This window comes from Fukomys damarensis, unplaced genomic scaffold (assembly GCF_012274545.1).
Source record: "Fukomys damarensis isolate Sample0158 unplaced genomic scaffold, DMR_v1.0_HiC HiC_scaffold_14, whole genome shotgun sequence".
Taxonomy (NCBI): domain Eukaryota; kingdom Metazoa; phylum Chordata; class Mammalia; order Rodentia; family Bathyergidae; genus Fukomys; species Fukomys damarensis.
In genome coordinates, this window is record NW_022900926.1 from 10,204,115 (window position 1) to 10,220,947 (window position 16,833).

The following is a 16,833-nucleotide window of genomic DNA, read 5'->3' on the forward strand; positions in this document are numbered from 1 at the left end:
CATTTTTTTTTTTTTTTTTGGTATGGGGGATTGAACTCGGGACCTTGAGCTTGCAAGGCAGGCGGTGGCACTGCTGAGCTAAATCCCTGGCCCCTTTACACCATTTCTTAATTTGTAAAATGGACACAGTAGTCTCCTGCTTGCAAAGACAAAATTAAAACCATCCAAACATAAATGTAGATCGTTTTATTAACATGGACCCCTCTTGATATGTTAAAGTCAGTATTCACTGTTCCCCAGGTCAAAGGTGCTGCCCGCCCAGCAGCTCACTCACAGGCACCGGTGGCTCTCACTCAGCCCAGGATGTGGTGTTCAGCTGGTGGCCTCCCATCCCTCAGGGCTGCTACTAAAATACTCCACATCGGCCACCTGACCCTGACCAAGGAGAGGTGTCACTGGGAAGGTGAGGAGGCCTGCACTGGCCTTTCTGGAATTACACTGCCACAGAGTTTCCCTTCTCCCTTATGAAGCTAAATTTAAGCAGAGCAATGGCACACACCTGAAATCCTAGCATTTCGGAGGCTGAGGCAGGAGGATCCCTGCAAGGCCAACCTGGGCTACATAGTGAGTTCAAAGCCAGCCCAAGCTACACAGACACACCTTGTCTCAAAGAAACAAAATGACCTAAATTTACAGCTTATCAATTTATAGTTCATAGGTTCCTGTTACCATCCTGTAGTATTAGAATTCTTTGAAACCTTCTTGAAAGGTGGCTAATTAAGTCACGAAAGCTTAGCAAATAAATAAAATCACATCTTTGTGTCTCCTAGTTTTTAATCCCCCCCAAAACTATTTACCTTCTTCATTGTAAAATTGTGAAGAATTGAAAGCTGCCCTAAATTTATAAAATTATATTCTTGAGAGAAGTCCTCTAAGACTGTGCTTGAGAATTTGAAGACCAAGTCTCAAGAGGAGTTCTAGACCCACCTGGCCCAACAGACAGCAACCACAGCAGAGTGTTTCTGCCCAAGGCTCGGGGTCCTATTTGAACTTGGCTATATTTTAAGGAACCCGCGTGCTTTTCACTTCCCACCTCCTACTGCTCATTCCCAGGGTTGTCGGCACAAACCGGGCCCTTGGTATGAGTGAGGGACAATGATGCTCGCTGCCTCTGCGGGTCGGGGAGACTGGGGGTGCGCGGCTGGCTGCCGTCCTGGCTGTGCTCCGGACACCATCTGCACTCGGCCGAACGTGTGGCGCCCAGTGCCGTCCGAAGACGCACCTGCCAGGCGGGGGACGGGAGGCACCGGGCAGTTCTCCACTCCGCTCCAGCGAGCCTGGCGAGGTCCTGATCCGGCAAAGCTAAGCGGCCACGCTCATCCCACCGGCACGAGACAGCGACATCTCTGAGGTTTACAGCACGCCAAGAAATGTCCTCACTTGAGATTTCACTTTATAATAGAAAGAAATGTATGGGGTAAAGAGGCAAAGGCCCCACCTATTCTGTAAAAGTGTTTAAGGTACTATCAAAGCGTAAGTAAATAGTCCTTTATAGATGATTTTCCCTTTTAGATAATTAAACCTTTTACAACAACTCCATCAACGCGGGCCATTAAGACAAATCACTATGGGACAATTCACACTGACTGCAACAGCTTCTGATAATACTTATGATAAACGGGATTAAGTCGTATGGCTCTTAGAACAAATCATTTCAGAGATGTAAATCAGAAACTGAAGCCCTTAAAAAAATGAGTAGAATTCCTTTGAGCCAGTCGATCTCTAGCTTCCCAGTCATGAGAAGCTGCCACTGTGACCAACTTCACACTCCGCCGCTTGGAGCGACAAGCAACTTCCGAGAGTTACATTTCACGAACCTTAGGGTTTTTATTTTAAACATTTATTTCCCCTCCTAGACACATGCTTGTTAAATAAAATGTGAAAGATCCAGACAAGTAGAAAGCAAAAAAAAAAGTGTCTGTGTTTCCATTAACCAGTGAGCTGTAATAGCCTGCTTTGGCAGAACAAATGTTACAGTGACAATTCAAAAGGAAAGCGTAGTAACGACCAATAAACACTCAAAGATCACCTTACTATCTGCCCTTAAGGTGGGTCTCTTCCTTTTGCATTTGGTAACATCTCCAATACGAACATCGAGTTGCCTTGCACAGTGGGGAACCGTTACCCTGCTTGGTTCTGAAGCGAAACGAACAGAAATGAACGCGGCTGACCTTCAGTGTGTCTCTGTTCACATCGGGCAGGAGGATAACCAGGAGGTTCAGGGCCTGCAGCTGCTGCTTCTTGGTTGGAAGATCTGCAGACAGAGAGAGAAATCTGAACCCTTCTCTGGGTGGAACATTTGCCTGTGCTTTCTTTTTTAAATCATTTTCCCCAGAGAAAGTTATTTGGCATAAACACTGCGGTAAAATGTACGATCAGCGCCCTCGTTGGGTGAGTGTTGGTGGAGAGCGGTGACAGCAGCTGCTCGGTTCTCCCTGCCTCGGATGCTGACTTCCAGCTGTGATCAGAGGACGGTGGCCGCTGTGCCTGCAGACCCACAGAGTGCTGTGGGAATCGCTTAACCTCCGCATGGTAATTGCCCCCAGTGAAAAGACACACGACATTGGACCTTCCACCAGAGAGAGTCGGGGAGCCACTTCAACAGTTAAGTTTCTTTCTTGTAATTGTGGAGCATATCTATTTTGGAAGAGTCCATTAATTCCAAGAGCAACATGGAAACCCGGGCCTGGGACAGACTAGGTGTTCAGCACCACCCGGGGAGTGAGTCAGAGAGCCCAGCCTGTGATGCGTCTCATCACCACTGACGCTGCCCTTCTCAGTAGTTCTTCCCTATGTAAGAAGTACTCGGCAGTTTAGGATCATGTCAACATTACTTTCTCAGAAACAGATTTTTATGGTCCATATCCCAGAAATGTATGCAAAATAACAAAACCGTGAAAATAAGATTTGAATCAGAAGATTTCTGTCTGTTAAATATCTGTTAAAAACAAATTTAACAGCAGAGTTCATGTCTCCCTTAGAAATCTTGAAGAAATGATGTGTGACTCACAGATTTATCTCAATGTTGCTTCCCTTAAGAACAGATCTGAGGGCCAGGGATTTAGCTCAGTGGTGCTACTGCCTGCCTCACAAGAACGAGGACCCAAGTTTGATAGCTGGTGCCAAAAAAGAAAGAAACAATAGATCTGACTGCAAATGTAACTAGTAAGAGTGCCCCTCTTTCCCTCTCAAAAATGTCATAGTTCAGAAGCCAAGCATGTGGGTATTTGAACAAAATGATGAAATAAAATGAATAAACCTCCTAAGGAAGGTTATATGCCAGGACATAAGCCTTCTAAGGTCTGTATGTCCCCTGGAAAAGGAATGAAGACAACTCCAGTCATAAATTTGACGCCTTCCTAAGACCACAAAACACCAACACATGCATCATGTGTCCCTCCACTAAGGAGACAGCAAAACGTGCTGTCCCAGGCTTCCTAACAATTCCAGAATCAGATTTTTCAGGAAAGGCTCCCGGCCGCTTCCACAACTTCTAGTGCTTTTCACGATAACGGTTAATCCTCAGCTCCCTCAGTAAGCATTGCCTTTCGTCTATGTGCTGCTGAAGCGAGCACAAGCATTGCTCTTAATGTTTGGCAAGAAAATGTACCAGAGATCTTCTGTGAGTCATTCTATTCTGAGAGAGATGTGAAGTTTCCAGGTCTTAACTCGAAAATGTATCGCCTCAATGCTGTGTCATTAATCTGTCCCCACAGAGAACACTGCTATTTACTCAGATGTGTGTCCCTGAAAGAACAGGAGACGCCGTGTGGCAGCCGAGGGGTCCATCCACGTGCATCCGATCATGTGCCTTGGGTTGCCAGGTGCTATGCAGACAATGAATGCGCTGCAGAGCGCGCACTTACTCTGGACGTCCTGGAAGGCCCTGAGGTGCTCTGCACCCAGCAGCGGCTGGGGAAGCTCGCGCACGAAGAGCTTCAGCAGGCTGGCTGCGTCATGCTGCTTGACGTTGTCCCAATTAAAAGTCCCATCATAAAACTTTGCTTCTAGTTCTTGGCAAAGATTCTGAAAGGCACAAGGACAAAATAAAACAAAACCAAAAACCTATCAGTAAGCCGGTTTGTTCCCCTGCTGAGTGTGTGATACATTTTCCACTTTACAAGAATTCTACACTGAAAAAACCCACAGAAATATCCAAGTCATTACTGTGTTACACAGAAAAATATGATGGCCATACTTCTCCGGGGAGGAAAACCTAATATTTTCGTATTTACTCAAGAAACTTTGGGTAGTAAACATGAGACAGATAGGTTAAGTCTGTCCATTTCAGGGCTACTCCTAGATCCTGCAATTCTTCAGTCTATTAAAAAAAAGACTGCTTTCAATTATGCAGAAGCGTACAACATAACAAAATGCATCATCAGTCTCGGGCCCGAAGCAGATTACCTCTGATTAGTCAGCTCTGAGAAGAGGGGCATCGGGTGCCGCAGTGAACTCGTCAACATCTCTGTGCGCAATGCACCGCCACTGTACCACCACTGCAGAAGAACAGTCTGGGCCCACGTGGAATTGCAAATACCTACTTCATGTTCCTCAAAGACGCCACAAAATGTGCCAGCCAAGAGTACTAGTAAGTCAATTGCGTTTTTTGGTTTTTGGGTTTTGGGTTTTTCCCCCTCCATGCTTATTACTGGGGCGTAGAAGCCATCTTGTTGACCATCCCTCCAGGTTTTGTTCCTTCTGTTATTTGAAACCATCCTCTCCACCCGCTCCATACTGGGCTGGGAACCCAGGGACCCCACACCCCAGCAAGGGCTCTCCCACTGAGCTACAGTCCCAACCTTTCCTTTCCTTTCCATGTGAATTGATCACATGTGTTCTTCCTAACCCACCGTCTCTCCTCCACCCTAATTACTTTTATAATTGATGAAAGGTGGGAGGATAAACCTAGAAGTGGGTGGTGGGGTAAAGAGAGGGAAGGAGAAAAGGAGGGAGAAAAAAGAGGCGAAGGGAGAAAAAACCAGGCAAAGCGGAGGAGGAGAAAAGGAGGATGGGGGGATAACAAAGAAAGGCGCAGAGTGAGGGGAGGAGAGAGTGGACAACACAAGAACCTTTGGTGGAGGCAAGAGGAAAAGAGAAAACCGAAATTGGGTTTATCTTTCAAAGCATTTCTCACGGGCCACCTGCTACACAGTTTGCTGTATGAAGCCGGGCTGGGTGCAAGGGTGAACGCTGGCCGCCTCTGTCACCAAAGGAATACACTGTGCACCCCCTGTTCTGCACCGCCGTGAGCACACTGTGGGCCCCTGCGCTGAGCATCAGGGCCCAGCCCTGAGCAGGAGTCACAGCGCTGCGAGTTCAGGAACCCGCGTGACCCGTTCTCCGGGAAGTCCGTGTAAGGGAACACACCTCTCACAAAAGCCATCTCAGAAGCACACGCCCTGCCCAGGGTGCACTGATGAGCCCGCTGTGGGTGTTGGGGAAAGAGTGAGACGACCGCAAACTGTCAAACTGACAAAGACCCGAAAGCAGCGTTGGGAATGTCTACCCGGGACACAAAACCTAGGGGCACGGGCTGAAATGGGAGAGTAAGGAATATCAGGTCCCTGGAATCCTCTAAAAAGGAGATCACCGTGAGTAAGAGCCGACTAGACAGCAACCACTGCTCTGAAGGAAGGAGATTTATCAAAAGGAGCAGGTGATGCCAGCCGTGCGGAGCACACAGTCATTCCAACCCTGGCAGTCCCAGGCCAGGCCAGACTGCGCCCACTGAGAACACTGTGTGCTGATCGGCCCCGCAGCTTTCACACAGAACAGGCCTAAAGGGACGAACCAAGATCTCGCCCCCCAATCTTCCGGTGGGTTTTCAGATCCAGGAAGATAACATCTTGGACGTGGGCAGTTTCTCGTGCTATCTCAGCACAGAACTAAAGCTGAACTTGGAAGATAAGGGACAGTGGATGACTGTTAACATTTCTGCTGTATAGATTCGTTGCACAGAGCCCCACGTCCGAGAAGGAACGCCCTTGTGAAAGGCAAATCCTCCTGGGGAGGCACGTGTGGTACGCACCACCTGTAGGTTCCTTCCACTTGTGGGTGTGCATGCGTGTGACTGAGGCCTGAACCCAGGGCCTTTACACTGAGCTACATCCCTAGCCCTTTCTTCTAAATGTTTTTCTTTCAAATATTCATTTTCGTTGGTCCATGTTTGCAGTACTTAATGATCGCATTCACTGTGGGAAGCTGGTGCCTGTACACGACTCATCTCAATTCTTTCTTCATCCCCTTCCCTTTCCCTCCTTCCTACCCTTCTCGATCTCTTGGTGCCCTTCGCATTTCAGATCTGTATTCCCATTTGATACAGAGTCTCGCTAAGTCACTAAACTGCCGAGGCTGGGCTTCGACTTGTCATCCTCCTGCCTCGGCCTCCCAGAGTGCTGGGACTACAGGTATGCAGCACCATGCCCAACTTCATTCCATCTTTTCTGTACATTCACCAGAAGCTTTCTTTCCCAGAGCAGGAGCTGGGCCACACTGATAGGTGCATGGTATCCTGGGATGCTGCAAGGGAAATGCCACACACACAGGAAAACAGGGCGAGCGAGGAAGAGGAAATGAGGGTCAAACTGGAAAGTCTAGGAAGCCCCTCCATTTACAGTTAGACTCCCCTGGTTCCAGGGGGCTGTGCCACGCTGGAAGTGGCCATGCCAGTCTCTCTTGCCAGCTCACCAAGGCTAATAAGGAAAGGGAGCCCGTGTTTCAGTGTGCAATCAGCTCTGCTGCTGGACTCGTGGGTTCCTGTCTTCTTTAAAACAAAAACTCAAAAGCCAGTTCTGCATCCTGACTTTGAGCTATTCCCAGATCCCTACAGACATGTGTAGACGTGGTGTCCTCTTTATCCTAGCCTTATCATAGGTGACCTTGAAAACTAAAAGCTGATAGAAAAATAGAAAGGACTGTAGAAAAGCTAAAGGCCCACTGGGTGTTAGGAGGTTTCATTGTTTTATTTCACCCACTGTGATACCCACAGGAAAAAGGGGTGGAGATGAGTTGTTTTAAAGTGCAACACTGTAATGCAGCAATCAAACTGTACAGCAGCAGAGCAGGAGGCCACGTTACCTTAATTCTAGTGGCAGCTCCGGGTATCCGTAAGAGGCCTTCTGTTTCCAAACCTCCCTCTTCGATTCGAGAAATCAGCTGTGGGTCATGGAAAAATGTTTTGATTTTGCTTTTTGTAACAGGTACAGTTTAACATGTTTCATACAGGAATAAATGAACGCTGATCATAATGACATCGAAACTAGATTTTATGAAGCTCTGAATGCTTTCTTCAAAACAATAAGCCCCAAAACTTTACTTATGACTTAGAGAAGCTTGTTGTACTTTATAAGTGAGCAGATGTGGTCTTCCAAACAGAGAATGGAGAAATGCTTAAAAGCAACTAAATACTTCCTTTTCTCCTATCAAATAAATCTCATAGAATTGCAGTATTTGTACATTTACATCTTGTTTCTGGGTGGTTGTTCCAGGAAAGAATTGTGATATCAAGAAAAGAAACCTAGCCAGGCGTGGTGGTGCATGCCAGTAATCCCAGCACTTGGGAGGCTGAGACAGGAGGATCACTGTGAGTTCGAGACCAGCCTGGGCTAGAGGGTGTTTCTCCGGGTATCCGTAAGAGGCCTTCTGTTTCCAAACCTCCCTCTTCGATTCGAGAAATCAGCTGTGGGTCATGGAAAAATGTTTTGATTTTGCTTTTTGTAACAGGTACAGTTTAACATGTTTCATACAGGAATAAATGAACGCTGATCATAATGACATCGAAACTAGATTTTATGAAGCTCTGAATGCTTTCTTCAAAACAATAAGCCCCAAAACTTTACTTATGACTTAGAGAAGCTTGTTGTACTTTATAAGTGAGCAGATGTGGTCTTCCAAACAGAGAATGGAGAAATGCTTAAAAGCAACTAAATACTTCCTTTTCTCCTATCAAATAAATCTCATAGAATTGCAGTATTTGTACATTTACATCTTGTTTCTGGGTGGTTGTTCCAGGAAAGAATTGTGATATCAAGAAAAGAAACCTAGCCAGGCGTGGTGGTGCATGCCAGTAATCCCAGCACTTGGGAGGCTGAGACAGGAGGATCACTGTGAGTTCGAGACCAGCCTGGGCTACAGAGTGTGTTCCAGGTCAGTCTCAACTACACAGTGAGACCCTGTCTCAAAAAACTAAAAAAAAAAAAAGAAAGTAAAGAAACTGTTAATATTCTTTTGGCGGGGGGGTAATACTGGGGAAATGAACCCTGAGATAGAACCCCAGCCCTTTCCACTTTGAGATAAGTTTTCACTAAACTGCCCAGACTGGGCTCACACTTATTACCCTCCTGCCTCAGCCTCCCCGAGTACTGGGATTACAGGCATGCACCACTAACACATGGCTTAATACTCATTTTAAAACTTTGGCTGGTAAACTTAAAGAAAAATGTTCTTGAAAAGGGCTCCTTCTGAAACATACCTGATGCTTTATCTCCAGAACCTCATGACAATAAGGTTTCCTTTAAATATATAAGCCAGAAAGTCACAGAGATAAGGCAAATGAGGGATTATTGCCAAAATGCTGGAGGCTATCAAAGAGATGAACTTCAGCCCTTTCCTTGGTAGAGCAATCTTTATTTGGAAGACTGGAACTTGCAGTATCGGGGCTGCACCCAAGGACAGAGGAGCAGGAAATCACTTCCCAGGTCCTCGGTGTGAACACAGGGCATTCACACACCACAGGGTCTTTTTCCTCCAACGGGCCCCATGAGGACAGACTGTACTCCCCTTTCTCTGCCCTCTTTTATAACAGTCTCTGCACACCCTAAGGCAGAAAACCACCCAGAGAGCAAAGTAATGCAAATCATTTTTTTTTCTTCCAGGGACTTCTGCACTCATTGACAAAGGCTCTATAAACCACGGAGCCCTATTTTTCCTTGCATATGAAAGTGTTAGTGGAGCAGGGCATCAGAAAGAAAGGCTTTGCCCCTTGAGGGATGCTCTGAACTCAGGTGCAGGGCAGCTTGCACACCCTGAAAGGCATCACTTTTTCTTTAATGACCTTGCAGTAGGTGATGGCTAAAGCCACAGTCACAGTGAGGCCCTCAGGTGAGCATCAAACAGAATACCCTCAAAACTCTCCTAAGGGCCAGATCTTAGTGGCACAATACCTAATATCCCAGCATTCAGGAAGGCTGAGACAGGAGGGCTGAACCTCTGGGCCCATCCTGGGCAACCAACTGAGCCCCTGTGTCATAATAAAATTAGAGAGCACTGGGGACAGAGCTCAGGGTGAAGGCCCCAGGTTTAAAACTCAGTAATGTCCAAACTACAGTGGCAGTTAATAATCAGATGAAGCATCTTTGACCAGTAAGACAGCAAGTGTTTTTGTTTTTTTTTTAATTCAACTGGAATGTTTTTCAAGACTGCATTTTTTCAATTGCACTGGATAGAATCCCAAAGCAAAAATGATATGAATTATTTTAATTAAAGGGGCATTATTTGGTAAAGCATTTAAAACCAAATTTATAAGCATTCAATTTCTATGAGTATTAAAAATTTATAAACATAACTAATTTTTATTTTACCTTATAAAATGTTTAAATGTTTGATAGTCTTGTAACAAAACATGAAATTAGATGCTACCCACAGAGGTAAACTTTTTAGTAGTATATGACTATTGCTTTTATCAAATACACAAAAATTTCTCATCTCTAATAACTGAATAACAGTTTTTATATATGAGTCCTTTTTGTTATTCTCTAAAGCTGAATACCAACATCTAATAGAGTTATGGCTATGTACTGTCTGAAAAAACCATACAGGTTTCCCTATTTCTCACTTTCAAGGTAACATTTTGAAATGCATGGTGGCACACCTCTGTAACCACAGCTACTCCAGAGGCTGAGGCAGGAGCACTTCAAGTTCAAAACCAGAGCAGGCCACTTAACGAGACCGTGTCTCAAAATAAAAAGGTTCAGGACATAGGCCAGGGTAGCACGATTGCTTGGCATACTCCAATCTTCGTACAACCCAGGACAATTAAATTAGCATATTTAACTACTACGTTATATTATACTATTAAAATATAATAATACTCTATATAGCTTTCTTTTAACTTGCAAAATTTAGAAGATAAAAAATGACTACTTTTTTATAAAATTGTATCATTTTCAGTAATTCATCTTATATGGTCTGTACTTTAACAGTAATTTGTAACCTTTCTCAAAATTACTAAACTCAAGGGCTGGGGATTTAGCTCAGTGGTTCCGCCACCTTCCTTGCAAAAGCAAGGTCTTGAGTTCGATCCCTAGTACAAAAAAAAAAAACAAATAACAACAAAAAAAAAACCCAAACACTTAAAAATGAAATGAAAATAAAGTCAGATTTTTTTGACACAAAATATCAAAGTAGAGTTGATACGCCTAACTCATTTGACAGTGAGAATGCTGGCACTGCTGATTCTACTATTAAGCTATCTTTCTCCATAGATTAAAATGAACAGTTTTACTTATCCAACAGCTTCCTGACAATATGCTGTAAAAATGTGCGTCTGTACAAAACATTACAGAGGAAAAAAAGAGAAACAGATACAACTCAGTAATAACAAATAAGCTTTATTACTACCCTTTCCTTTGTGTACAGTTTCTCTTCAAAATTAAAGTATAAACCCAGAGAAGTCTGTAGATCAATCTTTTCATTAATCACTGGTTTCTCATTCTTCCTTTCTACAAAATTGTCAGCTGATAAATCAAAACAATTCGCATGGCCAAATGCTGTGATTTACTAATCCTAGTTCAGAGGATTCAGGCAGAGGGGTATTCCCTACAAGAACACTCTATTTACCCCTTTTTTTTTTGTATCTGAACCAAAAGTGCAGGGCTCTGCGCAAATCAGAGTCTCCAAAAAGTTGAAGAGAACAAAGATACAATACAGCAAAATCGTTAAAGATTTCAAGAGAAAAGACAAAGAGGATTCTTCTTAAGATGAAATCCATAGCGGGCTCTGGAACCTTATGAAGACCCAAGTTTGCCAACCTTCCCTGGTAGGTTGTTAACTTCGTGTGTTGACTTGGCACAGCTACTGGGTCCAGCTCTAACACCAATAACCAAATTTTCTTTTAGATGTAATTAGAGTTTAAATCAGCAGAGTTTGAGTAAACCGATTCATTTTCCTCTGTAATGTTTTTGGTGGGCCTTGTCCAATCAGTCAAAGGCCCAAAAGCAAAGACCAAGGCTTCCCCAAAAGCAGCTGTTCTGCTTCAAGCCTGCAGCATCCACTCTTGCCCAGGTCTTCACTTTGTCAGACTTGATCAAATTCTTTACGATAAAATCTCTCCATCTTTCTGTATTCATTTATCCCACTAGTTCTGTTTTTCTGAAGAACCTTGGCTGGTTCCCATGGGGCGGACACTGCTGCCCTCCCTGCTTTGCAAAGCCACCTGTGTCTAATAATTCCCCTCTACTGACACTCGAATTTGAATCTGTAGCCTCCCTTGTTGCCTCTCTCCGTCACGGGCGCTGCTGACAACTGCTCATTCAGGTGCTGGTTCTACAGGCAGTGGCCGATGGGCAGGATGATCCCTGCAGAACCAAGTTCACCAGCAGCAACCTTGGGATGAACGTGAGAGGGTAGTAGAGGCACCGATGGCTGGGACAGGGAAGCCACTGATTTGGAATAAAGGAGAAATAAGTGCTGAGGAGACTGTGCCTTAGGATCGGGCAGGTTGGCTGAGCTGATCAACTTTGAACCAATTTCTCCCATCTCCAGAAACCTCAGCAGCCCTGACCTCCCCGGGGTGTTGCAAAGACTCTCTGGCCGGGGTGGTCGCAACTGAATGGCCCATCTTCTCTTCACTGCCTCGCTTTTATCAAATGCAATCTGTGTTTCTGAACAATGACTGCTCGGAGGTTGGGTTGAAGTTTTTTACTGCTACAGATAATCTCTTTATGAATAATTGAGTGTTGACTACACAAGCAACTTGATAGTTTAGCAATCATTTTCTAATTCTGCTTTATGGTTTCTTTGCCTCCGTTGGACACAGGCAATGGTAAATTAAATTGGACATCCTCACTGTAAATAGCAAAGCTTGGGAAATACATGCAGGCATGAAATATTCATGAGGGCTCAATTCCCTAGAAATTTATAAGCAGCTCCCTTTCCTATGTGTTATAGAATTGAAATCTCAATTATACAAAGGCAGCTAATATAAGACAGGAAAATGAGGCCAGGTAATCACAGTTACAGTAATAATGCAGAAAGCATCACCATGAAATAAAAATTATGAGCCCTTGAAAGAAATTTGCTCCCTGAATAGAAAAATCAAAGTGTTAAATAAAACAGCATATCAATTGGAAAACTATATTCTAACAGCATGAGTGCAAAACAAACCACCACCACTATTCATTTAAGCATATTCTCCTCCCACTGACCAGTTCAGGCCAACTTACTTTTTGAAAAATCAAAGGGATTCGAGTTCCTGGCACTTTCCTCTGATCTTGTTCTAACAATATGGTCAACGGGACGCCAAAAAGCCCAGAATCTGCAATGAGAAAACAAATTCGCTTTACTTCTATTATTAATAAAGGACGGAAACGTGTGAGATCTCTGACACTCTCATTCAATTAGACAAGGGATCACTGAGCACCGACCAGGAAAATGACAGCATCCAGCGAGCCATCGGGCACACACAGCCAATGGTAACATCCTGACCCTGCTTGTAGAGCAGTCTGCCAGAGAAGGACGACTCAACAAATGATTAAAAGTATCACGGAAATAGTTACAAAAGGAAAAACTGCTACCTCAGAAAAACAGGCTGTTGTGAAGATCTATGTGACAATCAAACAATATGCTAAGTGCAGTCAAATCCCAAATTCTGGTTTAAAATAAAAAACCACTCAGGTCTCCCATATGAAACTGGCATTTAACATCCGTAATAAAGCTGAACATAAATTGTATTTCTTGCTTTCTGAGGAGTAGGCCAACATTGGACCCTGTTCTCCAGCTGTTTCTTGTGAGAAAGTGTCTATGAGGTACTTGGTATTCTTAAATTCCTGGCTTTATGTATTTGGATGTAGTTCCAGAAGAGATGGGAGGTGGTAAATTAATACCATAGGACCTGAGTGTGGTGAAAGGCAGCACTCCCCCCGAGATGGTCTACTGCACCCCAGTGTGAGTGGGGGTCACACAGCAGCGGCAGCCTGTCCCTGCCACGTGCACCATCAGGGGAAACAGGAATCGTCCCAAGCACAGTGAACACACATCAGACACCAAAGTGCAGCTCAGAATAATCCCAGTCACCCAGGAAATCACCTGCAGTGCGGGAAGCAACGTGTGATCTCAAGAATGCCAACTATCTACTAAATGACATAAACATCTTGGATGAGAGCGAGAGAGATTACCACTACGACAGTGATAGTTTTAATAAGAACAACTTAGTATTTTCCACTTTGAAGAAACTGCAGATCATAACTGAAAACAAAAATAAGAGCCCAGTGTAGTGGCATAGGCTTTAACCCGCTTGTCTGGAGGCTGTGGCAGCAGGGTCGCAAACCTTATTCGAGTATGGGCAACTTAGCAATCAATCATCAATCAATCAGTCATAAATTAACTCAGCCAATTAATCAATAATGAAAAATGGGCAAAGGATGCAACTCTGTACTCCCTGGATTCAATACCCAGTACTGAAAAGAAAAAATAAATGGTAAAGAAAAATAAAACTTCTTAAATCACTTTAAAGATCTTGACCATTGGGTCACAGCTATTGAAATTTTGCATTTCTATTTCGTAGCTGGAGAAGGCCCTGAGGTTGTGTAATGAATTTCTAAAAAGTATCTTTTGCTTTCCTTTTCCTTTTTTTTTTCTTTTTGCCTGAAGTACTGGGGATTGAACCCAGGGCCTTCACACTGAAGTACCTCTCCTGCCCTTCTTGATTGTGAGAATTGATCTTGTACAACTTCCCAGGTAGGGCTCCAACCCTCCAGCCTCCCAAGTACTAGGACACAGATGTTCACTACCCCTGCGTCTGGCTCCAAAGAAGCATCTGGAATCTTTTTTTCTCCACGATGGACAGAGAAAACCCGAAAAACCATTTCACTCAGAAATTCATCAGCTCCGGCTTCGAGCTAACATCCTCCCAGAATTGAGCTCCACCTGAAGCCCTCATCGTGACAGGAGACCTGAGCTTCTGTCCCACACAGAAGCGATCTCCCTCCGAAACTTGAACCAGGTGAGCGCTTGGCTTGGCAAGTGTTACCACGGCAACTCAATAATCCACCTTCCTGGTGTCTCTTCTGGAGACACCTTACTGTTAAACAGGAAGACAGAGATTTCCCACCAGTAAAGCTTTGTCAGCAGAGAATTATCAGAGAATCATCCAGACCAACAAAACCTTCGAGAAACAGAAGCTGCGGAGGATTCCACTGTATCATATTATAAACAAGCCACTGTTTAAGTCATGGGGAAAGCAAGCTGCTTACACAAGAAAAACTATACATATGTGGGAGCACACCACACCTGAATGACAACGTGGGCCACAGTGGCATTTTCTTAATAGGGTAAAGAATGTTTTTACATAATAATTACAAGTCGATTATAAGCAAACAAAGGGACAGCCGTAACTGCCTCACCTGTTTCCCTCTAATGAATAAGTAAAAGTAATCATTTAGGATCAACCACATTAAAGTCATTCTTCCAGATCTAATTGGGAAATAAATCAGTCTGTGCACCAAATGGATATTAAATATACAGTTTTCACGGGACAGAACCCAGGAGTTAGGAATCTTGGATTCCCAATTTCCGTCTGTGAGAATTAAATTATTTGATCACGTCTCTATTCTGTGGCCTAGGACACAGCATAGTTTTACTCAATTACACATTTTTGTAGGCAGTGTTTTAGAATCTGAACTTTAGATGTAGGAAAGTCTTCATTTGTTTTGTAGGTATTCCCGCTGCCCACACTGTCCCCCCACCAGGAATACCACTGAAAAGCCAAGTCCATTTTTTGCCCCAGTAGGAATCAGTCTATTTTTCCTTTCACAGTTACCTCTTGTTTTGATTTTCCCAGCTTTTTGTTGTTTCAGTTCAACACCCAGGACATCATAGAGCGCGGTGAGTTCGACCAAGGCTAAACGGCAAACTTTCTTCATGTCCTGAGGGGCGAGGTCACCCACTTTCGTGGTGCCTGTTTTATCCTTTGGCAATCTGAAACTCTAAAATAAATGCTATTTAGTGCAGTAAAAAGATGACAGTCTCTCACCACTTCTGCTGTGCAAGAAAAGAAAACGGTGACGTTACAGAGAAGATGCTCTCAGACAAGCCCCGGAGCCATGGCGGAGTTTCTCCACGCAGACTCCACGGTGGGAGTGCAAGAGTCCGCAACTGAAGTCTGACACCCAGTGGAGGGCTCGTAGCAGAGGTTCAGAGGACAAGAGAGACAGTGGAGAAAAAGGAGAAAATGACTTCCAGTTAGGGGACCGTCAAGAACCGAAAATTCAAAGTCAGGCAGGCACCACGAGAAGGAAGAGAACAGCAGGACATGGTGAAGACTCATGGGCACGAGGGGAAGGAATCACAGTCACGAGTGCGTGCTTAGAGCACTCCGGTTAACCTTTCCATACGTTATGTACCTTGTATTTGGGGAAAAACAAGACTGGTACCGAAGGACCGCAGAGAGCCGAGGTTGTAGTTGGCATGGACTTTAGAGCTCAAATCAGCCAGCTCCTCCCATCCCTGTGGGATTCGGCAAATACTACGTTTGCTGTTTTGCAGCTTTCTCAAATACCACCTACTCCACCTCTTCCACTTTTTAAACATTAAACGCATTAAACATAAGAACACAAGCAAAGACATGAGTCTGTATAGCCCATTTAATACAAATGAGAGCCCCACTGCGCATGCGGACTAAAGAGTGATCATTCTCTGGTAGTTTGATAAAACATCTTGTCATCGAGATCGTATGATTGGGTTCACCCGTGACTTCCTCAGGTAATTGCTGACATTCAGCTGACTTTTATTCCCTTCGCTTTGCTGATTCTTGCACTGAATCATTAACGCTTCATTGTCTAAACGTTAGTGCACGGGGTCCTAAGCACCAGGTCTCCAGAGTGTGGCGCACAGGCCTTGTTGGGATTCTTGCCAAGACATCCAGGAGGTCAAACTGACTCATTCAGAAAGAACTGATTACAATACGACTAAGGCCTTCCAGATTCACTGCAGGAGACCACCAGACACAGAGACATAAGATTAAAGCCACGCTGAACTTCTCCACTTTGAACTTCAGAAAATATGGCGAGTCTTCTTTCCACAAGGGTACATATGTCAACAATAATAAGTTCTTTAAATAGCTTCTTTTTAAGTTTCTCCCAAACCTTGTTCCCCTTCCCATCTGCAAAATCTCTGATTTTATCATTTTTCCCCTTCAATTCTTTTATTTCCCCCATTCCCTTCCTTCACTCCTTCCTATGCATTTCAAAAGGGTCTCTCGGAACAGAGGGGAATAGGAAGTGTAGGAGGTGAAAAACAAAAACCCCAATAAAAACAGAAAATGAATTGCGTTATGTACACGCCCCGACACCCAGTGATAAGTGTCCTCATGTACGGCAAGCATGCATTAGGAAAATTAAAAATAATTTGACTATCAAAAGAAAGAGCTCTTTCAGAAAGTGCCAAGGATGACGGGATGTGTATTCAAAGCAAAAGGGAGTATTTTTTGAAAGGCAATACATATTTTACTCTCATAAATTTTTGAAAATAAATTAAACATTCACTGCAAACATTTTTTAATTTTTGTTTTAGTATATATATATATATATATTTTTTTTTTTTTTTTTTTTTTTGCTA

The 16,833-nt window shown here is 44.0% G+C and overlaps 1 protein-coding gene across 1 annotated transcript in view; it reads right to left on the minus strand.

Moving 5' to 3' along the window:
- Arhgap18 (Rho GTPase activating protein 18) overlaps window positions 1–16,833 on the minus strand; it is a 112,805-nt gene that overhangs the window by 19,393 nt on the left and 76,579 nt on the right. The window contains exons 6-10 of the mRNA XM_010639158.3: window positions 15,038–15,203; window positions 12,444–12,535; window positions 7,081–7,158; window positions 3,867–4,026; window positions 2,172–2,254 (exon numbers count right to left, since the gene is read on the minus strand). Of these exons, the coding sequence (XP_010637460.1) occupies window positions 2,172–2,254; window positions 3,867–4,026; window positions 7,081–7,158; window positions 12,444–12,535; window positions 15,038–15,203 (579 nt within the window). The remainder of the gene's footprint in view (window positions 1–2,171; window positions 2,255–3,866; window positions 4,027–7,080; window positions 7,159–12,443; window positions 12,536–15,037; window positions 15,204–16,833) is intronic.